The following is a 20,821-nucleotide window of genomic DNA, read 5'->3' as shown; positions in this document are numbered from 1 at the left end:
CCACAGTAATGAATCAGCTCAAATGGCAGCATTTAACCGTCTGTTACAGACCTACTTATCCTCTTTCCCTCTGTCCTTCTCTCTCCTAGCTTGATCTCCTTTCAGGAGTTTGTAGCATTTGAATCGGTGCTGTGTGCCCCAGACTCACTTTTCATGGTTGCCTTCCTGCTGTTTGATAAAACGGGCATTGGGATTACCACTTTTGGTAAGTAACTCTGCATCTGATTTACAAGTTAACCTTTAGCTGTAGTTAAGTTTGCACAGACGCATCTACTGTGCAAATCTGATGTAAATGCCAGACAATCAATTTCTGTACCACAGTTTTTTTTATTAAACATATTTTATTTTTACTAAACATAATTCTGATCCTGATTCTGATGCATGTAGTAGATATTGTGATAAACTTTAAAAGTGTATACTGATTCACTGCTCAAAGTAAAAAGCTCAGAAAGTTATGATCACTTCTGGTACAGACGCGTATTTTGTGCTCATTTTAAACTGTTCCTGTTATGGTATTGATATTCTTATCACACGTACCGCAGTTTCAATCATGAGAAAAGCATCGTTGTCTTTGTTATATATTGTCAGGTAAGTCATTTGCTCGACACATGTGTTCTTAGTTCAAGTAAAACAAAATCTGGAGAGACAAAAAAAGATACACTGGGAAAACCTTTTCTACTCTTTCTAATGTTGCAGTTTCCTCAGGTTGTGCGTTCGTATCATGTTGAGGATGATACCAGCTCACAAAACTAATCAGGACTTAATAGAAGTGCCGGTTTATTGAATCGTAGCAATAATGTTATTATGTAAAGTGAGACAAAGTTCAGGTCTGAACACTGAACCTCATTCGCTGACATTTACCAAAGACTTATTCAGGCAGCGCGCTCCTCTTAAATGTGCCCTGAAGAAGTTTTCGTGCAGTCCTCCTTTGTTTATGTGGAGGTGCGGGGAGTGGAGGGTTGGGTGGGGGGGGGGGAGTCTGACCTCAACTTGTCTGTTCTGTTAGAGCTGCATCCACAAACAAAAATACTGTACGTGGTCTGGTAGCTTATCTGCAGAAATGAGGTTAGGGTCGGCGTTGGAGAGGTTTGGCGGAAACTACGGGATGCAGATGAAGATGGAGGAAGGGGTGGGTGGCTCTGTGTGTGTGTGTGTGTGTGTGTGTGTGTGTGTGTGTGTGTGTGTGTGTGTGTGTGTGTGTGTGCATGATTGGCACCATTACTGTGATGCCTGGAAGCTCGTAGGTGAAAAGGGAAGACATTTGTACTCGTTGCTCATTTCACATTTGCCTAATTGATTTAAACAAGTCTAATGCCAGCCTTCTGTAGGTGTGCGAGGTGTTGGCACATTAGGCTTGATTTGAAATGCAGTGCACACATCCCGCTCGCAAACAGGGGAAGAGTAAGTGAATTTCATTTTAATTGTTGCTGTCGACAGGGTGCAAGATCATTGCGGGTGATTATATATGCACATATGTAAATTTTCATATTTAAAAGGATCAATTAGAGTGACGTTGTCTTGGTGGCAATTAAAAGGTCTGCTGTTTTTCTGCGTCTCCCAAAGGTTAATGAATATCCCAAAACTTGCGAGTTATGAGACTTGCGTACGAGTGGAAAATTGTACGAAAAACATAGCACACATCGTGCAACGCATAAACACTGGCTGCAGCGTCTGCCACTTGCATCGGGCGACCGTGTTCACCAAGAAAAGCAAATAACTGGTGGCTGAGATTATAGGCTTGTCAAAGTTGCTTTATTGTGACACACTGCAGATTTTTTTTTTTTTTTTACTCCTGCTCTCTTTTTCACTATTCATGCCACTCATTTGATTAAACAGCCTCACCAAGCCAGGCACAGAAATAAGAACTCCTTTCTTTTATTACCTATTAAAAGCATTCATACCTGCAGCTCGTGCCGCATTAAAGCCCTGTTTGTTTTCCCTGTGTAATAAATGTCTGTAGTCCGATTTCTGTTTTTTTTTTCCAAATTTCATTTAGTTTTTCTGTCAGGCCATTTTTATTTTTTTTATTATTATTCGATAATAACCCGAGCAGTTTTGTGTTAAGTACAAGGGCGGCGCATTGCTCAGAATTTGTAGCACGTAAAAAATATAAATGCATAATTTGCTGGAAAGTTGACTTCATAAAAACTGCAACGTAACATAGCGTATAAATGCAGTTGTAGCTCCGCCAGAAAGACAAAAAAACAGAAGAAGAAGAAGAAGAAAGGTGGGGAGGGAAAAAAAGACTTAAAGAGGTCTGAGTGTTGACAGGTCTATAAAAGCTGATAATATAAACGTCACACTCGGGAGCGGCCTGTCCTTTAAAGAATTAAAGGCTGTATATTTATTGCCTCATTAAAGTGTAAAGAAACACACACATACACACACACACACAAACTGTCTTCCTTCAGAAGGTAATGCTGGGCTGAAGTAAATATTACCTTTCTTTTCTCTCCCTCTCTCTCACTCACTCACTCTCTATTTCCCTCCCTTTCTGTAAAAAAAAAGAAAAAAGGAAAAAAAATAGTTTCTTTCCTCCTTTTTCCTTTCTCCACTCCTTCAGCGCAGCCTGTTTGGTAATAAGAAACAGGTCGCTCTATTGGTTTGTTTTTGTTTCTTTAGTAAGGCTGTAATTTAGGACTCATGTTCAGTGTCTCTCCACTCCACTGGCTGCAGAGGCTTAGAGGGTTCAGGCAGAGGAACATAAGTGAGAAGAAAAGCCTTTCCTTCTCAATACAGAGCCTACACAGCTCGAACAAGTTCTGCCATGTGTCATTCACCACTGATTTAGGGGAACTTAAGTCTCAATCAGAGCAGAATTGTATTCGCGAGATTGACGTTGACATTTTGTCAGCAACAATTGCACATTTTTTATTTTATTTCTTTATTTATTTTGGAGGGGGGGGAAATGAAATAATTACTAATGTTAACCAGAAATCAGGAAACACATGCTATTTGTTAAGGCTTGACTCACACGACTTTGCAGCATTCAGATTTGAGGTCTTAATTAGAGCAAACTAAAAACCTGAACAGGAAGAAACCGTGGATGGATTTTTATTTAATGGAGGCCTCATACGACGCACGGCCATTAGCCTTAAAAGTGCGGTGCGATCTGTAATTGTTAAAGGTTCGAGGAAAAGCTGGTATGCTTTTGCTTTGCCTCGCTGGTTGCTGCATTTTGTTTAAATAGTCTCTGTTTTACAAGAAGTCAATAGGGCAGCAGAGCAAGGTTCATTTACCAAGTTTCTTTAAAAGTCGAAGGCACTTGTGCTTAAGTGCTTCCATGTTATCAAAGTTATTCTAGAGCGAGTCTCGCCTCTTGGCAGCCATACTGAAACTTGTATGGGCAGTTATTTTGTAGAAGAACTACTTTATTGTCATCTGGAACATGCAATAGTTAGCGCACATTAGGTTGAAATTTCTCTGTATTTACTTGACTTTTCTTTCAGTGGACACCAGGACATAACTGCATGTTTACTTTCAGCAGTCAGATGTGAAAACTTTGCACAAACGTGCAGTTTTTGCAAATTAAACTTCTACTACCATCTTTGCTGTTTCAGACGTCTCCTGTAGTTCTCAGTTTGGGATTCTTGGAGTGCCAATTTAGGATTCCACTAGTAAAATATGAGCTGTTAGAAAATGACACATATTCACAGATGAACCCACACATTATCAACTTCTCCCTTATTTCCCAAGAGGTCACCACAGTGGATAGATCCACATATTTGTTTTGGCACAGATCTTTGGGCTCGGGGCCGGCACAAGGGGTGGATTTGTTCACCACTACTCCGTGGAGTTGCTATAGTTACAGATGGACCTAATCAACAGAATATAGTTAGAAGTAACTTTGGCCTGAGCACTTGCAGAGGTTAATTAACAATATACTAATGATGACAAATAGCATTGTTATTGTAATATCAATGGTCTGCAGGATCAACTTATTGCATCTTGTTAATGGAGGAAATAAATAATATTACAAATAATGTTTTATCTCATTTATTGTCTCCTCTGTAGAGGATGTGAAGCAGGTTTTTGGCCAGACGACCATCCACCAGCACATCCCCTTCAACTGGGACTGTGAGTTTATACGGCTGCACTTTGGCACCAAGAGGAACAAGCAGCTCAGCTACGGAGAATTCACCCAGTTCCTCCTGGTAGGTTTCATGCCGAGCTCCTGCTCTCTTTTTTTTTTTTTTTTTTGTGTCCCGTTTGGATCTTTAGCCATCAGAATTGTTGTCTTAAGGCCAAGAAAGATGCCAAGTGGATTTATTTTACCAAGTGGATCATCATGGCCTTGCCATATTGGTCCATTTGATTGACCTTTATTATAATTATGAATTTATTTTATTTTCAGTTGCTACAAACGGGACAGACATGACTGGGGGATAGGACAGGGAGAAAGAATGAAAGAAAGAGAGGGAGAGAAAGAAAACCAAAGGGGAGAAGAGACGGTGAGAAGGGGGGGAAGAAAGAAAAAAAACAAAAAAAAAAACAAACACCTGGATCACCTGTATGGAGAAAAAAAAACAGAAGAGAAAGCAAACAACAAAGAGCAACATAATAATAAAAAAAACAGCACCATCTAAATAAACTAGCTAGCAGTAGATATCAGTAGATACTAAATAATAAACGATATTGTGCAGCACGCAAGATAGACAGCGCACAATGTGCTTTGAGGCAGCAGCCAAGAAAGGTGTAGTCCGCATCTGTGAACACCCGTGTGTACACCTGTGTGCACACCTGTGTGGATCAGCATGCTTGTATTCCAAAGGTTTCTCCATGTAACGATCTGCTAGGGAGTGTGGGGAGCCATAGCCCCGTCCCCCAGGGTATGAAGCAGGTATAGAGGAGATCCAGGCCCCAGATATCCAGAGGCCCCAGAGTACAAGGACCCGAGGAGGACCACCAAAGGGGGGGGAACCGTGCCACCCTCCTGGGAAGAGCTGAGTAGAGCCCCAAAGGAGAGGTCACCCCGCAGCTACGGAGCAGAGGCCAGAGGGGGTTGCAGTGGCGTGCCCGCGGGCTCTGCCAGCAGCCAGCTGTGCCAGAGAGGGCCGAGCTTCAGGCCCAGAGGCCTGAGGGCACTCCACCCCCCGGAAGGAGCCCGACCGGGCCACAGGCACACCAACGTCTGAGGGCATCAGCCACCGGCAGGGAGTGTGGTGAGGGGAGATAGGCCTCCGTACTTTAGAGGGCCTGAGATGTACCCAGAGAGGTTGAGTCTAAGACCCAACCTGACATATAGACACAGACGAACAGGCACACGCGGACACAGACGTGCATTCCCACCCCATATGCACAACCAAATACTCGGCACTCACCCAACGTGTAGACAGACACAAATAGACACTGCACAGACAGTCGCACTCCCCAAACATACTCTATATCCCAGGTCCAGGTCCCCCCGCCCTCAGAGGGGCAAGCCGCACCTAGACCCAGGAGATGTAACCCTTCTCTCTGGGGTAGAGGCAAGCGGACCACCTCCTTATCTGCAGTAGCAGGGAGGCCCCGCATCCCAGACCCCAGTCTGACGGCCAGCACCTCCTCCCAGCCCCCCAGCCCTGACGGCTAACAAAACCGGGGTGAGCTCCTGCTCTCTTTGTCTGCTTGGCTGATATGAAATCACATTCTTTATATTGTGTTTTCCCTTTTTTGTCTAGCTGTGTTGTTTTCATCAAAGAGTAGGCAATAAATCTTCACCAACTGATTTATGCACATGTACACTTTGTCTTATACTCCTGTCATCATGTAACTGTATTTTTTTGTCAGTCCTTGGACACACTAACACACAGTCACATGTTTTAAGGGTTTTTTGGGGTTTTTTACTGGTTCTATCCCTCTCCAGCACAGTCCTCCACATTGTCCAGATTAGTCGTTAATGAAACACTGAGGTTATGCTTTTGGGACATTTTCTGCATTTGTTTTCCATTAGCTGACATGCACGTAGCATTACTCCATTCCGCCTATTCTGAAGCAGGTAAAGACACATTTCGGCCTCCATAAATAGTGTAGTACAGTTGGAATATTTCTAGTGTATTTGTGGCGTGTGAGCCATTTTCCAATATGATGTCTAGACTTAAATCAGGCCTAAGCAGGGGAGAGGTGGTGGAGCTGGTGGGAGAGAGGGAGGGCCTGAGCTGTGCCAAGTTTGCATCCACACTCACCATGTATCTGAATGAGCTTTTTATATTACACTTAACTTGGACCAGATGGCTTAAACACAGCGGGCAGCAGCAGATGGATATTGGGACATTGTTATAAGCGCATAGCAGTGTCTCTGCATAACTACAGTTCCACGTACGGAATCTGTCCTTGTCTCACACTGGCTCTACTGTACTGTATGTGTAAGCATCAGCACGCATGCCTCGTGTTTACTTCAGTGTTTGCGTATTTGCGTATGCTTGTTTTTGCCTGTGTGCGCGCGGGAGTGCAGCTGTGTGGCGTTGCGGCCAGTAGATGCTGTACTTTGCATTGACAGCATGCCCAGTTCTCTCCCAGTCACTCAGTCAGTGGTTTCCAGCTCCTCACAGCAGCAGGCTCGCAGCCAGCCGCACTCATTGCTCAACTATGAAATGCACGTTTCCTGCTCATGCTGTCTGCGTTTGATCATTTTTCATAGCTTTTGATAAATGCCTTAATAAACGACAGAAGAAAGTGAAGTTTGTGTTACAGCTTTTCTGCTGGTCTGCTGATACTTGTAAAAATCCACAGTACATATTTGTCATGTTGGTTTTTAATCATGTTTTTCTTTTTTATTATAACTGTGACTTAAGTATTAAGCCTCCAGCAATATTTGCTCACTGCATTATTTGTATGTTGTCAGCTACAGTTATAAATAACAGGATTTCTTGACCCAAAATTCAAATCTGTGCAATTGCATCATACTTTCAGTTTGCTGTTATGCTGTTATGTTACAACACGCTTATTAATAGAGAGACAGTTAAATTTAATCCCAAAGTACACTGTGCAACCATAAAAGTTCTCAAAGTTGGGAACACCAACCCACACATCATGTTGTGTATTTCTCTAATTCCCTAACATCCATTCCCACCCCCCCTTGTCTCCCCCCCCCCAAAAAAAAATGTTCTCATCCTTTATTCCCTCCACCTCTTCCTGCCATACATGCATGTGTTTATTGTGTTTTTCTGCCATTGTAACCACGCCACTGCCAGATGCTCACAAGATGGGATTATCGGGGAAAACGTTTGCGCCGCATATTTCTCACAAGGGCTCTCTCTGGCCAATTACTGTCTTGATGGAAGCCAGAGATTCTCACCAATTACATGCATTTTTCCCGTCTCACACATGGACTCCGGCCAAGGCTCGGCTCGCACTGTCAGCGTGCTGTTGTCCCTGGCAGCGGTATTGCCGATGTCCAGAGAAGTGGCACATAGTAGCTCATATTATAAATTCTGGCAAGTAAAGGGCTTGAATTACGTGAAGGGGACACCACATGTCCCACTTCTTTCCTAAGCACTCAAAAAGTGAATTGTTGGCATTACTCAGATTTTTAAAAGCCCCAATTATATGTTTGACTCGACCAAGAATCAGTGGGCAGCCCTTAACATCACTGGCACATGTTTAAATGGACCGTTGTGCTTCTTCCTCCGATAACTTTGATAACTTTACAGTTTTTGGTGCCGTTTAGAAGCTTGCTTGGGGAATGAGAGAGGAGCAATCCCACTCTGCTCATTTCTATTGTTTAACTTTTGAAAAAGGAATCCCAGCCATTAAAAACAAACAGAGGTGGGTTGTCATATGTTTTTATTCTTGTCCAAGGGCAATTAAAGCTACTAGGAATGCCTTGACAGTCTCTCCCTGGGTGTCTTAAGCCCCTAGCTTTATGTCTCCTGCCTCCCTCGCTCCCCTCCCAAATAAAAACCACGTCCCAGAAACACTCGCACAGTTACAAGTTAAGATTTTAGGAGGCCGAGACTATAAACTTCTCCATTGCCTGCACCGCAGTTGTTTGTTGCTCTGTGTGGTTGGCGTGTAGCTTTTCAGACTCGGGACTGAAGAGAAATGGGATCTAATTTTTGTCTTCTTCTTCTTTCATGTACAGATGGACACAAATGCACAGATCAGTGTTTCCTGCGATGTTAAGAGACACACAGTCATGCTTGCAAAACGAAACGCTTCTCCCGTTTGTTTTTTTTGTTTTGTTTTTGTTTTGATTGTAGATATTCAGCTCCCCTCCCCCTCCCCAAATCTTTTTCTCTTCCCAGTTTATGTCTTACCAAAGTGTTTTGACCTACTCACAACCGACCAAAGAAGTGAGTCACGACACTCAGGATGCTGACACTAAAATATCTCACCTTATTTACTTTGGAAGTGTTTACATGCGTCAATCTCTCTTCATTTCCTTGCTTTCCACTCACTTATGCACTCTCCAGAGCCCCTGCTGTGCTCATAGGTGATACTGACACATGCCTGCTACATTTACTGCTTTTTTTCTTCTTCTTCCTCCTCTTCTTCTTCTTCTTTTTTTTTTTTTTTGCAAATGTAGCTCTTTTGTTGCAATGTCTATTCTTACTCCCCTCCGGTCTCCACTCAGCTTTGTGTAAATGTCACTCTTCCCCAGTCGTTTCTCTCGGGCGCCTCGATTTTAGAGTTCGATCGGTTATGCTGTCAGCGAAATATCACTCAAAAATTCAACACAACAATAAGTCATAGTCTCATAGGTTTTTGTGTTGTGGTTATACCTTTTTTAAAGAGTTCTCTTAACAACAATAACATCTGAATCAATCAGCTGAATAACGTGCATGTTCAAGATTTAATCAGCCCCCATATGTTTTGTCCAACGTGACTTTAAAAAAATGATATTCATTTATTTAAATCTTAATTTTTACTTTCTTCCTGTACAAATATTGTTAGCCAGTCCTAATACTTTAAGAAATGTAATTCAAAAATCTTTCTTAATTAATTTTATTATATTCAAGTAAATATCAAGAAAATTAATTTGACACTTCAGTTTGATTGTTTCTTTACATATATGTAGCTCTGGAGCTGAAACATGTATTTTTATTGTTGGTTACTCAGCTGTCTTATTTTTTTCTTAGCAGTTATTATGCATAATATGAACAAAAAGCATGTGTTAGGATCTTGAACATGTTCATGTTCCATATTAGAAAACTGACCAGTTTTGGTGAGATGAGACGTAATTAACCCATACACAGTAAAGTGTTCAGCTTCGTTATTTAACAGTAAATCTATGATTTTTTTGTGTATCATTTTTAATATATTTGATAAGCAAAAATACCTTTTGTCTATGAGTAAATAAAACTCCAATTAAAACAAGCTAATAACTCATTTTAAGACACTGTTGATTTTTCTTTTGGCTCTGACTAAAACCTCTTTTTGAGCACCAAAATAACCCCGTGCATTCCCTATATATGCACTTTCCTGAGGTCTTGTAATGTGTCAGAAACCTCATGCACAAAAATACATCAGGCTCATTGTCTTTTTCTTTTTTTTTGCCTTCATATGTTTTTTGACCTGAAGGCCTTCATACACCGCAGGTGAGTCAGACGCTCACAAGCTAGCTTTATCTTGCTGTTTTTTTTGTTTTTTTATTGGCCTGAAATCCCCGTCTTTTGCTGATAGATAGAGGAAGCATTGATGTCAGCGGTTTGTTTACAGCCTCTCTCTGTAGACTTGTGGTTGCAGGTACTGATAATGGCTGCTAATTTTCAAAGGCCTTGTGGGATCTGTCCCCACCACAGCCTGCTGTTGTCCCTCTGGACCTATTGTGCGTTTGTGTGTGTGTGCATGAAGAGAGACAAAGTGAGCAGTTGGGCGATTAGCTGTCTTGCCCCAGTGTGTGTTTGTATGTTTCTCCCTCAAGTGGATTTAATGTGGATTTAGGGAGAGTGTGAAAAGCCCAAGCGACGCCTCACAGTAGGCAAGCCCCTGTGCTGGAGGAGAGGAGACGAGGCTAAAGCCTGGCTAAACACTGGCACTGAGAGTAGTGGTGGAGGGGGGGGGGGGCAGATGGCACTGTGGGGGCCCATGAAAGCAAATGGTGTGTCATTATTCATAAGTGTTTATGTGGATTTTTAATTTATAAAGGCAACTCAAAGAGGTGTCTGACCCACGTATGTGCACAATAATATCAATTTAGTGTACGCACTTGCCTCCCCTCCTTCCTCCTCACCTCTCCATTCTGCAGGAGATGCAGCTGGAACACGCGCGACAGGCTTTCATCCAGCGTGACCAAGCCCACAGCGGCTCCATCTCAGCGCTGGACTTCAGGGACATCATGGTTACCATTCGGCCGCACATGCTCACACCCTTCGTAGAGGAATGCCTCGTGGCGGTGGGTTTTTCTTTTTTTCCCTTTTTTTTGGCTCTGTGGTTTTCTCATCTATTTGTTTTACTGTCGTCCACAAGAGCCACAAAGTCAGGTTGGTTAAAAATAGCAAGTCACTGGTGTCTCTTGGAAACTATCCTCAGTCATGATATGTTAAAACAATAAAAGGTTGGATGCATCAGGTGTTCCTTAGCACCACCAATTGGAAAAATTAGGCTTTTTTTTATCCACCACGATGCATTTTTTTCTCATTCGTAGATTATTCATGTATGCATATCTTTAAATAAGTCATTCTAAATGTCGTGATAAATTCCAAATGTGCAATGATGCACACTTTGGATGCAGAAGCATGCACGGTATTGTCAGCTCATATGCACTATATGATGATTTGGTTGCTGAAGTCAGCAAGCAAGCCAAAGCAGCCTGTCATTACTGTATTCTCCATAAAAGAGGTAAAGTCAAGATTCTTTTCTTCTATCTCACCACTTATTTCTTGTGCTTTTTTTCCTTCTCTCTTTTCTCACAGCCCCACAAACCGAACACTGTGGCTTTCTCTTTTCCTCTTCTGGCCATCTCTCATTCTTCTTCCCCTTTATCTTTTTTCCCCTGCTACCTCTCATCTGTCCCTTGCTCTCTTTCCCTCTTCCTCCCTCCTTTCCTTTTTTCTTTCCTCTCTCTCAGCCGCCCCTCTATCTCTCCCTTCCCCCTTCCCTCCCTTCCCCGTGTCTCTCTCTCTCCCTCCCAACATGTCATTAAGTCTAACCTCTCTGGCAGTGTCAAAGCCAAGCAGGAGAGCTGAATGGGGAAGATAGAGATAGATGGAGACTGGAGCTTTACAGTCCATCATCTCTGCCTGTGCGCGCGCGCGTGTGTTTGTGCGCCTGTGCGGGCTCTCTGTTTGTTTTGAACTCTGAGATGTTTGTCTTTTTTTTGCCTCTTGTCTTTTCTTTCTGCGTGTTAGTGTTTTCGTTGCGCGCGTGTGCGTCTTGTGTCTGCGTCCATGTCTTGCCCCATTTCATAAACACCTTGTAGACTCTGTCATTTTCTCTGCTGTGTTTACCTCACCGACCAGACATCTTGGTGTGCTGTTAGTAAACTCTCATGCACGCGCGCTCCCACACGTACACACACACAAACACATACGCACACATGTATCACAAAACCTCATAAACACTGCAGACACATTAAAGGCAGTATCATAGCAGAGCATAGGCAGTGAGACGGCAACCTTTAATTCACTCACCAAACATGGTAATTGATTAGCGCCTCACTCTTTTTCACCAAAATACCATTCTCCTCTCTCCACTGTGGGAAGATCCATGTCTGTACACTCACAGATATGAACAGATGCAAAAGTGTCTCCCTTGTTAGAGCAGTTTCACCTAAGCCAGAGCTTCCCTCCCTTGTTGCGACCATGTTGAGCAGCAGGCGACCTCTCTGAATGCGTCTGTAAAGCAAACAGTGCCATCTAGTGAACGGAAGCTCAACATTTTCTCCTCACTTAACCCTTCAGGCCAGCACAGTCGCAGTGATCTTCTAACTCAACAGTACCCCACAGTAGTCGTACTTGAACGCATATATTTTTTTAAACATACAGCATTTAGAGCTGCTCCTCTAAGCCTCTGAGAGCCTCATTTAATAAAGATGGGATCGTGGTTCGCGTAAAAGAGGCTGTGGGCAGCCTGGAATGTCCTCTAGAGCCCGGCATCTATTTTTAATCTGTTACCTTTTTTTTTTCTATTTTCTTTTCTTTTACCACTTCCTCCATCTCATAAAGAAAGTTAATTAAACTCCCTTAGAGTGCGCATCATGTGATGGAAAAAGTAGCGGGTGAAACAAGTTTGCTTCTCCCTGTGGAGAAATGCTAGAGAGGAACGCGGCTAATTAGCCACCATGTTTTACGCTGTGTGTATTTTCATAACAGTAACATCCAGATGCACGGCTGTGTTGAAGTTTATTTTTCTTATTTGGTTGCTTGTTAAAGTATCCCTCTTCTTTCTTGCCCAGGTTGCAGGGGGTAGCACGTCTCATCAGGTCAGCTTCTCCTACTTCAACGGCTTCAACTCGCTGCTCAACAATATGGAGCTGATTAGAAAGATCTACAGCACTCTGGCTGGCCACCGCCGAGATGTGGAAGTCACTAAAGGTACCCGGGGAGAACTTCCCACTCCCCTCCCTGTATATATAACACATACCTATTATAACTGAGATGGCAAAAAAAGCAGATTCACATTTATGTAATACAGACCACAGTCACAAAACAAATGTAAGTATGCACCACATGCACAGTAATGCGCTTTCCAGATAGGTATGTCTATGTGCGTTGTACAGGGCTTGGAGACTTGTTTTTGTTTGGGTTACTTCCTTCCCAGTGGCATTTAAATGGGCATGCTGGATTCAACCCAGCACACGTACTGCATGCCCACAGTCCCTGATGGTGCCTGTCTTGTCTATTACATATCCTGGCAGTGATCTGAGGAACACAGGAAAAACTTCATTTCATTTGAAAAACAAAGAATAAAAGTGGGTAAAATTCTGCTCCTTGCTTTTGAGTCTGTGTTGTTTAACCCTGTAGATCCAGTGTCATTTATATGCTTAATACTAACTCCACAGTCTACATTACTGTAAAGCAAATATGCAAAGCTACAGCATAATGAAAAAAGACGCTTTTCTTTATTGAAAAAAAAACATACTGTTGTATTTCTCATAACTTATTTTATATGTATCTTTCTGTCTCCATTAGTTAGTTCCTTTAAATCTCTCTCCCTTGTTTGCCCCACTTGCTGTCTCTCATTCCTTTCTTCAGTACTTGGCAGGGCTAATGGCTTTCAATGTCTTTCTCCCTTTTGCCATCTTTTTCTTTTTGACTCCCTCTTGAGCTCTAGTTGTCTTTAAGAAACCATTCTGACCTCTCTCCACATGGCTCCAGGCCACTAACGGAGCCTTATGATGCTATCTGAAGCCTTATCAGGGGTGTGGACTGTACCCGACTCAGACCAAAAGCCCGTACACTCTACAAACTGTTCCCACCAAGGGTACACGAAGGCCTGGGCTTGGCTCGACCCAGGGTGGCCCGCAGCCAGCCAGGCCTTCACGGCCACCGCCTATCTACTCTCCACTCCCGAAGTCATTAAGGCCTCCTTGGGGACTGCGAATGCTCAGCTCCACACAAATAGCGCACACACATCTGCATGTATCAAGACTGTGTACATGTTGCAACACACGCTTCTCTAGCATTTCTCACATAACGCTCAAGCATTAAAATGCATTAACACAGCCAAGCATGCACACATGTGTAATAATCCTGATTGATTCCTGATGTGCAACAAGGCCACTGTTTTGCAGAGACACCATTACAGTGCTCACAAAGCTGTACGCGTATATTTGGGCGTATGCACACAGGGGACCTATATAGGAGATGCACTATTTTGGGCTAGCAGTGCACTGCCACAGAACAAGTCACGACTGTGTACCTTTAGGCCCTTTCAGACATACGCTTCTTTTCATTAATGTGATGGCATCATGTTGGCTTTTTTTAAAACCTAGCCTCTTTTTGCATGAAAGTCCAAACTTACAATCCTGCTTGTCCGGCCCGTTAACAGTTGTGTGTGATTTTTAACTTTGCACAAGAATGAGTGCATGCAGGCACATTAACACATTGGCATTCACAAGATTGAGACATCATCGTGTCTCTTCTATTTTTTTGGTCAATGCCCTATGTATTTATAATGCAGGGCTAAAAAGGTTTTTCATTAGACACCTCCTTTCTGTCTGTCTCACAGTCACATGCTACCCAAACTAATGTCATAGAAGGCTCGAAGCTGCCCGTTCGGGTAAAAATGGCTGAACAGACATTTTCTGCACACAGCAAAATGTCTGAAGTGTTCTCGCTTTGGCACAAACATCTGTCCATGAACATTACAGAGTGCCTTTAGTTTCTGTAGGAGCACACTGACCTCTTCAAAGTCAGCAAGCATAGTTTTACATCCCGAGTTTTTCTCTTGTCCACTTTGCTCTACAGTTTATTTATTAGATGTTGAAATCTTTATCTTTGCTACAATGACAGTCTTTGACAGATCGGATTAACAAGACTTCTAATTTTTTTGACTTTGGTTAGTTTGCTGTGAGTTCATTGCATTCATATGGCATGAAACGGCAACGTGAGCCACTCATAAGCCGTTCTTATGTCACAGAGTTACATTTAAGCACAAGGCGCAGCATTAGTAACTTCATTAATTACTTATAATTAATTATACCTGACATGTAAGTCAGGATCTAGCAGCAAATCACTCTGCATACTTGATCTCTTGATGACAGAGAGTAACAGTTTATAAGCTAGTCTTTAATTATTGTCTCATCGGTTTACTAAAGTATGTTTGGATGATGCGACTTCTGTAATTATCAGTGTAATTTTCTTAACACTGATATTCTAATATCAGTGTTAAGAAAATTCCGACCTCGGTCGGCTGGGTGTCTTACACATAACATTATGTAAGTACTTTGGCTTATTGTCATGGGAGTGTTTGAATGAAGCCGTAATAGTAAAAGGGACCTTCTGTCTAAACAGCAGAATAAATCAGTTTAATGGCCAATGAAGCCAGCAATGTTACATGTCCTAAGCTGAGGAGAGATGTCTGGCTCTTACTAACAACAGATCTAAAACGTAAATTGTTGCGATCAGATTTTTGACCTTTTTTGTCTGCCACCAATCAGTCCAGACTGAGATGACTCAAAAAATCTTTTGCGCAGACATCCCATGTCCTCATGGTTTGAGACCTGTTTACTATTAAGCTGATTGGCATGAAATTTTATGGAAACACTCGTGGTTCAGATTTAGATAATGACTTAGGTGTTCCCCTGACTTTTCCTCAGCGCTATCATTGACATTTGCGTTTGACATTTTTGGTTTTGAGTCAAGTTCACTGTGGATTGCTGTGAGTTTTCAGTGCAAACATTCATCCCTTTAAACTTTAACCACTTTGGTGATTCCATGACTTTTATTTTTCCCTCGGTGGTAACTATCAGATGTGACCACGCTGACGTGATAAACTCAGACGGTGAGCGTGACGAACAAACCTGCTTTGTGATGCTTTGTAATTTTGAAAATGTTAGCACGCTGACGCTTCCATTAAAAAGCAGCGTCGTGCCTATTTATGGCATCCAAGATTATCTTAGCAAGGGATAGTAGGAGTTTTTCTTTAAATATCAAGCAGTAATATAAAGTTGGTAAATGCTTTTCTAGGGTTTTCCCCATCTACTTCCCAGCATTGTTCTTTTTTCCCCCCCTAAATTATTTATTCTTGTGTAACTATTCTGCCTCACATGCTTGTTGGCATTACCTGCTTTTACTCATAGATGTGTGTGTATGTGATAGAGAAAGGGGGGGGGGGGGGGGGGGGGGAAGAGAGAGCATGCCTCGGGGGTAAGCTGAGCCTCTGTGGGGTGAATGGCTCCAGTGTAGGACGACTTTGTCACAACCCCAGCCTGCTGCTCTTTGAATAAAGCAGGTCAAACAATGGTGACTCCTCCACTGTAAGCCTGCCTACAGTCAACCTGTTCCTTTTTCATTTAACAATAGAGCAGATCTTAAGTTACGACATGCTAAAGCTGCCTCAAAGAGGTCTTAAAGTCATAACTCTCCATGGCCGTATTTCTTTATTTTAATTTCTTCAGCGTGCTTTGACACATTGTACTCTTAACTCACAACCAACTCGCAGAGGGAAGCTGCCGTGAGTGACAGAAGTTGAAGGAAAAATCCATCATATGGAGCCATAACATTAACGCAGCCACTGACAATAACTCGGATAACTCCAACTCCTCGTCAGGGAGACGAGGAGTTCGAGGACCCACTTTATTTTTGGTGTATGTGTTCTGTAGTGACAAGAGCAACAAAGGGATAATGCACTGCAGCAAAGTCCAGTGTTTATCGTTTAACAACACATCCTGTTGTGAGATGTGATGTCTGTGTTGCCTTGAGTCATTCAGTCCAATCTCTTAAAATATTGGTCTAACATGTGAAAGAGTCCTGGTCCGAGACTGAGAGGAGACAAAAACCTGTGAGGGTTGCACCATGAAGGGTATATCTGGTATGACAATCTGGTGAAAGAAGCTTTCATTATCTATGATATTTGTCAGCCAGAAAAATAACAAATTGCTACATTCACACTATAAACACTTTGTGACTGCTACACCACATCATTGCACTGCTAAAAGAACAAGTAGGTCGTGAGCTTATAGCTCCATGTTTCTACTGAAGATGGCGTGCAGCCAGTCACATCCCGAGCAGTGGTGTGAACACAGCATTAAGGGAGAGCTGTTGTCTTAAGAGTAGGGTGGGTGAAGAATCTCTGAACTTGCTTAAAGTAAAGATATTTAGGAGAGCGAAGTGGACAGGCAGATTGGGGTGTTGATGTAATGTTGTACACTGAAGGTGAAAGTACACTGAAGGTGAACCGTGCCTCAAAGCTCCGCTCTTTATTTACCTGTCGATTCACATCTTAAGACTCCTCTGTGATTGTGTCTTTTGAACTGTTATCTCAGATGTTTAGAATTCAGTTAAATTTTATTTCTATAGAGTCAAATTACAGCAACAGTTGCTTCAAGGTGCTTTAGACTGTAAGGTAAAGATCCCGCTAAAATATGAGAGAAACCCCAACAATCAAATAACCACCTATGTGTATACATCACTCCTCATTTAATCATTACAGGGAGTGCAGAATTATTAGGCAAGTTGTATTTTTGAGGAATAATTTTATTATTGAACAACAACCATGTTCTCAATGAACCCAAAAAACTCATTAATATCAAAGCTGAATGTTTTTGGAAGTAGTTTTTAGTTTGTTTTTAGTTTTAGCTATTTTAGGGGGATATCTGTGTGTGCAGGTGACTATTACTGTGCATAATTATTAGGCAACTTAACAAAAAACAAATATATACCCATTTCAATTATTTATTTTTACCAGTGACACCAATATAACATCTCCACATTCACAAATATACATTTCTGACATTCAAAAACAAAACAAAAACAAATCAGCGACCAATATAGCCACCTTTCTTTGCAAGGACACTCAAAAGCCTGCCATCCATGGATTCTGTCAGTGTTTTGATCTGTTCACCATCAACATTGCGTGCAGCAGCAACCACAGCCTCCCAGACACTGTTCAGAGAGGTGTACTGTTTTCCCTCCTTGTAAATCTCACATTTGATGATGGACCACAGGTTCTCAATGGGGTTCAGATCAGGTGAACGAGGAGGCCATGTCATTAGTTTTTCTTCTTTTATACCCTTTCTTGCCAGCCACGCTGTGGAGTACTTGGACGCGTGTGATGGAGCATTGTCCTGCATGAAAATCATGTTTTTCTTGAAGGATGCAGACTTCTTCCTGTACCACTGCTTGAAGAAGGTGTCTTCCAGAAACTGGCAGTAGGACTGGGAGTTGAGCTTGACTCCATCCTCAACCCGAAAAGGCCCCACAAGCTCATCTTTGATGATACCAGCCCAAACCAGTACTCCACCTCCACCTTGCTGGCGTCTGAGTCGGACTGGAGCTCTCTGCCCTTTACCAATCCAGCCACGGGCCCATCCATCTGGCCCATCAAGACTCACTCTCATTTCATCAGTCCATAAAACCTTAGAAAAACCAGTCTTCAGATATTTCATGGCCCAGTCTTGACGTTTCAGCTTGTGTGTCTTGTTCAGTGGTGGTCATCTTTCAGCCTTTCTTACCTTGGCCATGTCTCTGAGTATTGCACACCTTGTGCTTTTGGGCACTCCAGTGATGTTGCAGCTCTGAAATATGGCCAAACTGGTGGCAAGTGGCATCTTGGCAGCTGCATGCTTGACTTTTCTCAGTTCATGGGCAGTTATTTTGCACCTTGGTTTTTCCACACGCTTCTTGCAACCCTGTTGACTATTTTGAATGAAACGCTTGATTGTTCGATGATCACGCTTCAGAAGCTTTGCAATTTTGAGACTGCTGCATCCCTCTGCAAGATATCTCACTATTTTTGACTTTTCTGAGCCTGTCAAGTCCTTCTTTTGACCCATTTTGCCAAAGGAAAGGACGTTGCCTAATAATTATGCACACCTGATATAGGGCTTTGGAGTTGACGTCATGCCGCAATGCATTGTGGGAGCGCAGCTCCATTTTCGGGGTCTACGAATCAAAACAAACACACTGTGTTGGAACGACGACGACAAGAAACATGCTTAAAAGCAGTCCAGATTGCAGATTGCGTCCAGAGGCAAAGCAGCGGTACTTGAAAAAAATAGAGTGCATCCCAAATCTGGACCCATATGAAATACGGCAGAGGAGTAAAGACCCAGACGACTTACCGCCACTGTCCTACCCCGATATCTTCACGTATCTTGTTTGTGGAGTAAGCGCTTACACAGCGAACCAGTTTCGTAATTACAAGTCACTGGAGGCGCACATCCAATTTACAAATGGCTAGGTGCAAGATTTGGCTATTTTCAAGCCGCCAAACTCTGAGTACGTCGTCAAAGTAAGTCAGCTGGAGTGCATCGAGTGTAATAGCCATTTTCCACCTCCCACCATAATTAATGTTACACATTTATCATTGAACTGCTAAAATATCGTTATCATATTATATGCCCATAATTGTAAAGTACATGCAAATTAACACATTGATAATCGGGTAAATTATTAACGCCAATTTGTGTCCTTCCTGTCTCATTTCATTTATTGTCTTTACATCAACCAATCAAGTCACTCCATTCTATGTTTGATCGCAATTTCTATAACTTCCGAGACCACCAACGATGATATTATTCAGCTATAAAGTGTGATGTGAACATATTTAGAACTTACCGGAATGAAAATGTCTTGAGCACACCAACTGATATCTGGAGACAGAACAGAACTTGATATCAGCTCGTCTCACGGCTGCTATCCAGGCTAGACGCCTTCGTTTGGTAATATCCGATACATGAGCTCCTTCATGTTGCTTCCAGGTTGGGAAAGCATAAAAAGACAATCCAAACTTATTCCCGTGCCGGTCGTAAGATCGAACATTGCAGCCGACCACACAGCAAGTACGAACCATGGCTATGCTTTCGCTCCTTACTTAGACCCCCAAAATGGCGGATCGGGCCAAAATCCTTTCCACGCCCACCCCCGTGACATCACGCTCCAAAGCCCTATAGGGTGTTGATGTCATTAGACCACACCCCTTCTCATTACAGAGATGCACATCACCTAATATGCTTAATTGGTAGTAGGCTTTCGAGCCTATACAGCTTGGAGTAAGACAACATGCATGAAGAGGATGATGTGGACAAAAGGAGGTCTTATGATTGTTGGGGTTTTCTCTGTTTTCTTTGTATAATTGTAGGGTCTTAAGCTTACAATCTAAACTGGCTTGAGGCAATTGTAGTTGTGATTTTATGCTATATAAATAAAATTGAATTGAATTGAGCAACCACTTGGCGACAGTGGGAAGGAAAAACACCCTTTTAACAGGAAGAAACCTCCAGCGAACCTAGCTCAAAGAGGGGACGCCGTCTAGCGTGATGGCTGTGGCTCAGGAGGTGGATTAGATTGTCTACTAATCAGAAAGTTGGTGGTCTAATCCCCAACTCCCCTAGTCTGCATGTTGAAGTGTCCTTCGGCAAGTTACTGAACCCAGACTTGTCCCAAATGCATCCATCGGAGTCTGAATGTTAGAAAAAACTGCTTGTGTGTGTGTGTGTGTGTGTGTGTGTGTGTGTGTGTGTGTGTGTGTATGAATGAAGCATGAGTGACTGACTAAGAAAGCGCTGTATAAGTACAGTCCATTTAACGGCTGGAGGCAAAGTGGAGGGAGACGAGCAGCTCTCCCTCCCTGATTATTTGCATTGAAACAAGCCAGTTGTGGGTTCAAGTTTGTGATTAAAGTGCTTCCCTTTAGAGTTTGCCAGAAATGCACTACAAAAGTGACACAGTATATTTCCTGGCCAAGGGGACACCATCTTGGCTCTTGACTGTTACATGTGACCCGGACAGAGATAGGCAGAGGCTATGTATCAAGTTTTAAATACTTCTACATATATTTAAATATTTTATTAGTGAAAACATGATGGAAAATCTGCCTTTTCCTGCAGAGGAGTTTATCGTGGCAGCTCAAAGGTTCGGCCAGGTGACGCCCATGGAGGTCGACATCCTCTTTCAGCTGGCTGACCTGTCGGAGCCTCGTGGGTAAGATGATCATATGACAAAGAACTTCTTAATATTAATAGAAGTTGTATAGAAAGTAAAGTAAAAGTAGAAAATGACATACTTCTTAGGTGGCTGGTGTTCAAACTGAATTATTTTAGATAGACACTACTGGCTTGTGTACTTTCTTTCATGTTTATTTCACAAGAAAGCAGAAAATATTTGGTGATTTTGAGCTGTATTAAACCAGTATAGAAGACGCAATTGAATTAATACTTTAGCCAGGTTGCCTCTGCTGAGCTAGTCAAGTACTTATGCAGTATAAGACTATTCCAAACTTGCCACCCTGAAGGGAA

General features: G+C 42.5%; 1 protein-coding gene across 4 annotated transcripts in view; it reads left to right on the top strand.

Annotated features, from left to right (window-relative positions):
• Positions 1-20,821, top strand: part of slc25a13 (solute carrier family 25 member 13) — a 55,103-nt gene that overhangs the window by 8,097 nt on the left and 26,185 nt on the right. For 2 of the 4 annotated variants that reach the window (XM_026155361.1, XM_026155362.1), the window contains exons 4-8: positions 90-205; positions 4,015-4,154; positions 10,169-10,315; positions 12,317-12,455; positions 20,414-20,507. In XM_026155361.1, coding sequence (XP_026011146.1) covers positions 90-205; positions 4,015-4,154; positions 10,169-10,315; positions 12,317-12,455; positions 20,414-20,507 — 636 coding nt within the window. Of the gene's footprint in view, positions 1-89; positions 206-4,014; positions 4,155-5,527; positions 8,274-9,501; positions 9,519-10,168; positions 10,316-12,316; positions 12,456-20,413; positions 20,508-20,821 lie in introns of those variants that run through there. The other 2 variants (XM_026155363.1, XM_026155364.1) reach the window with 2 other exon arrangements.

The sequence above is a fragment of the Astatotilapia calliptera genome, chromosome 22, assembly GCF_900246225.1.
Source record: "Astatotilapia calliptera chromosome 22, fAstCal1.2, whole genome shotgun sequence".
Classification (NCBI taxonomy): domain Eukaryota; kingdom Metazoa; phylum Chordata; class Actinopteri; order Cichliformes; family Cichlidae; genus Astatotilapia; species Astatotilapia calliptera.
This window is presented reverse-complemented; position numbering and strand designations above follow the sequence as displayed.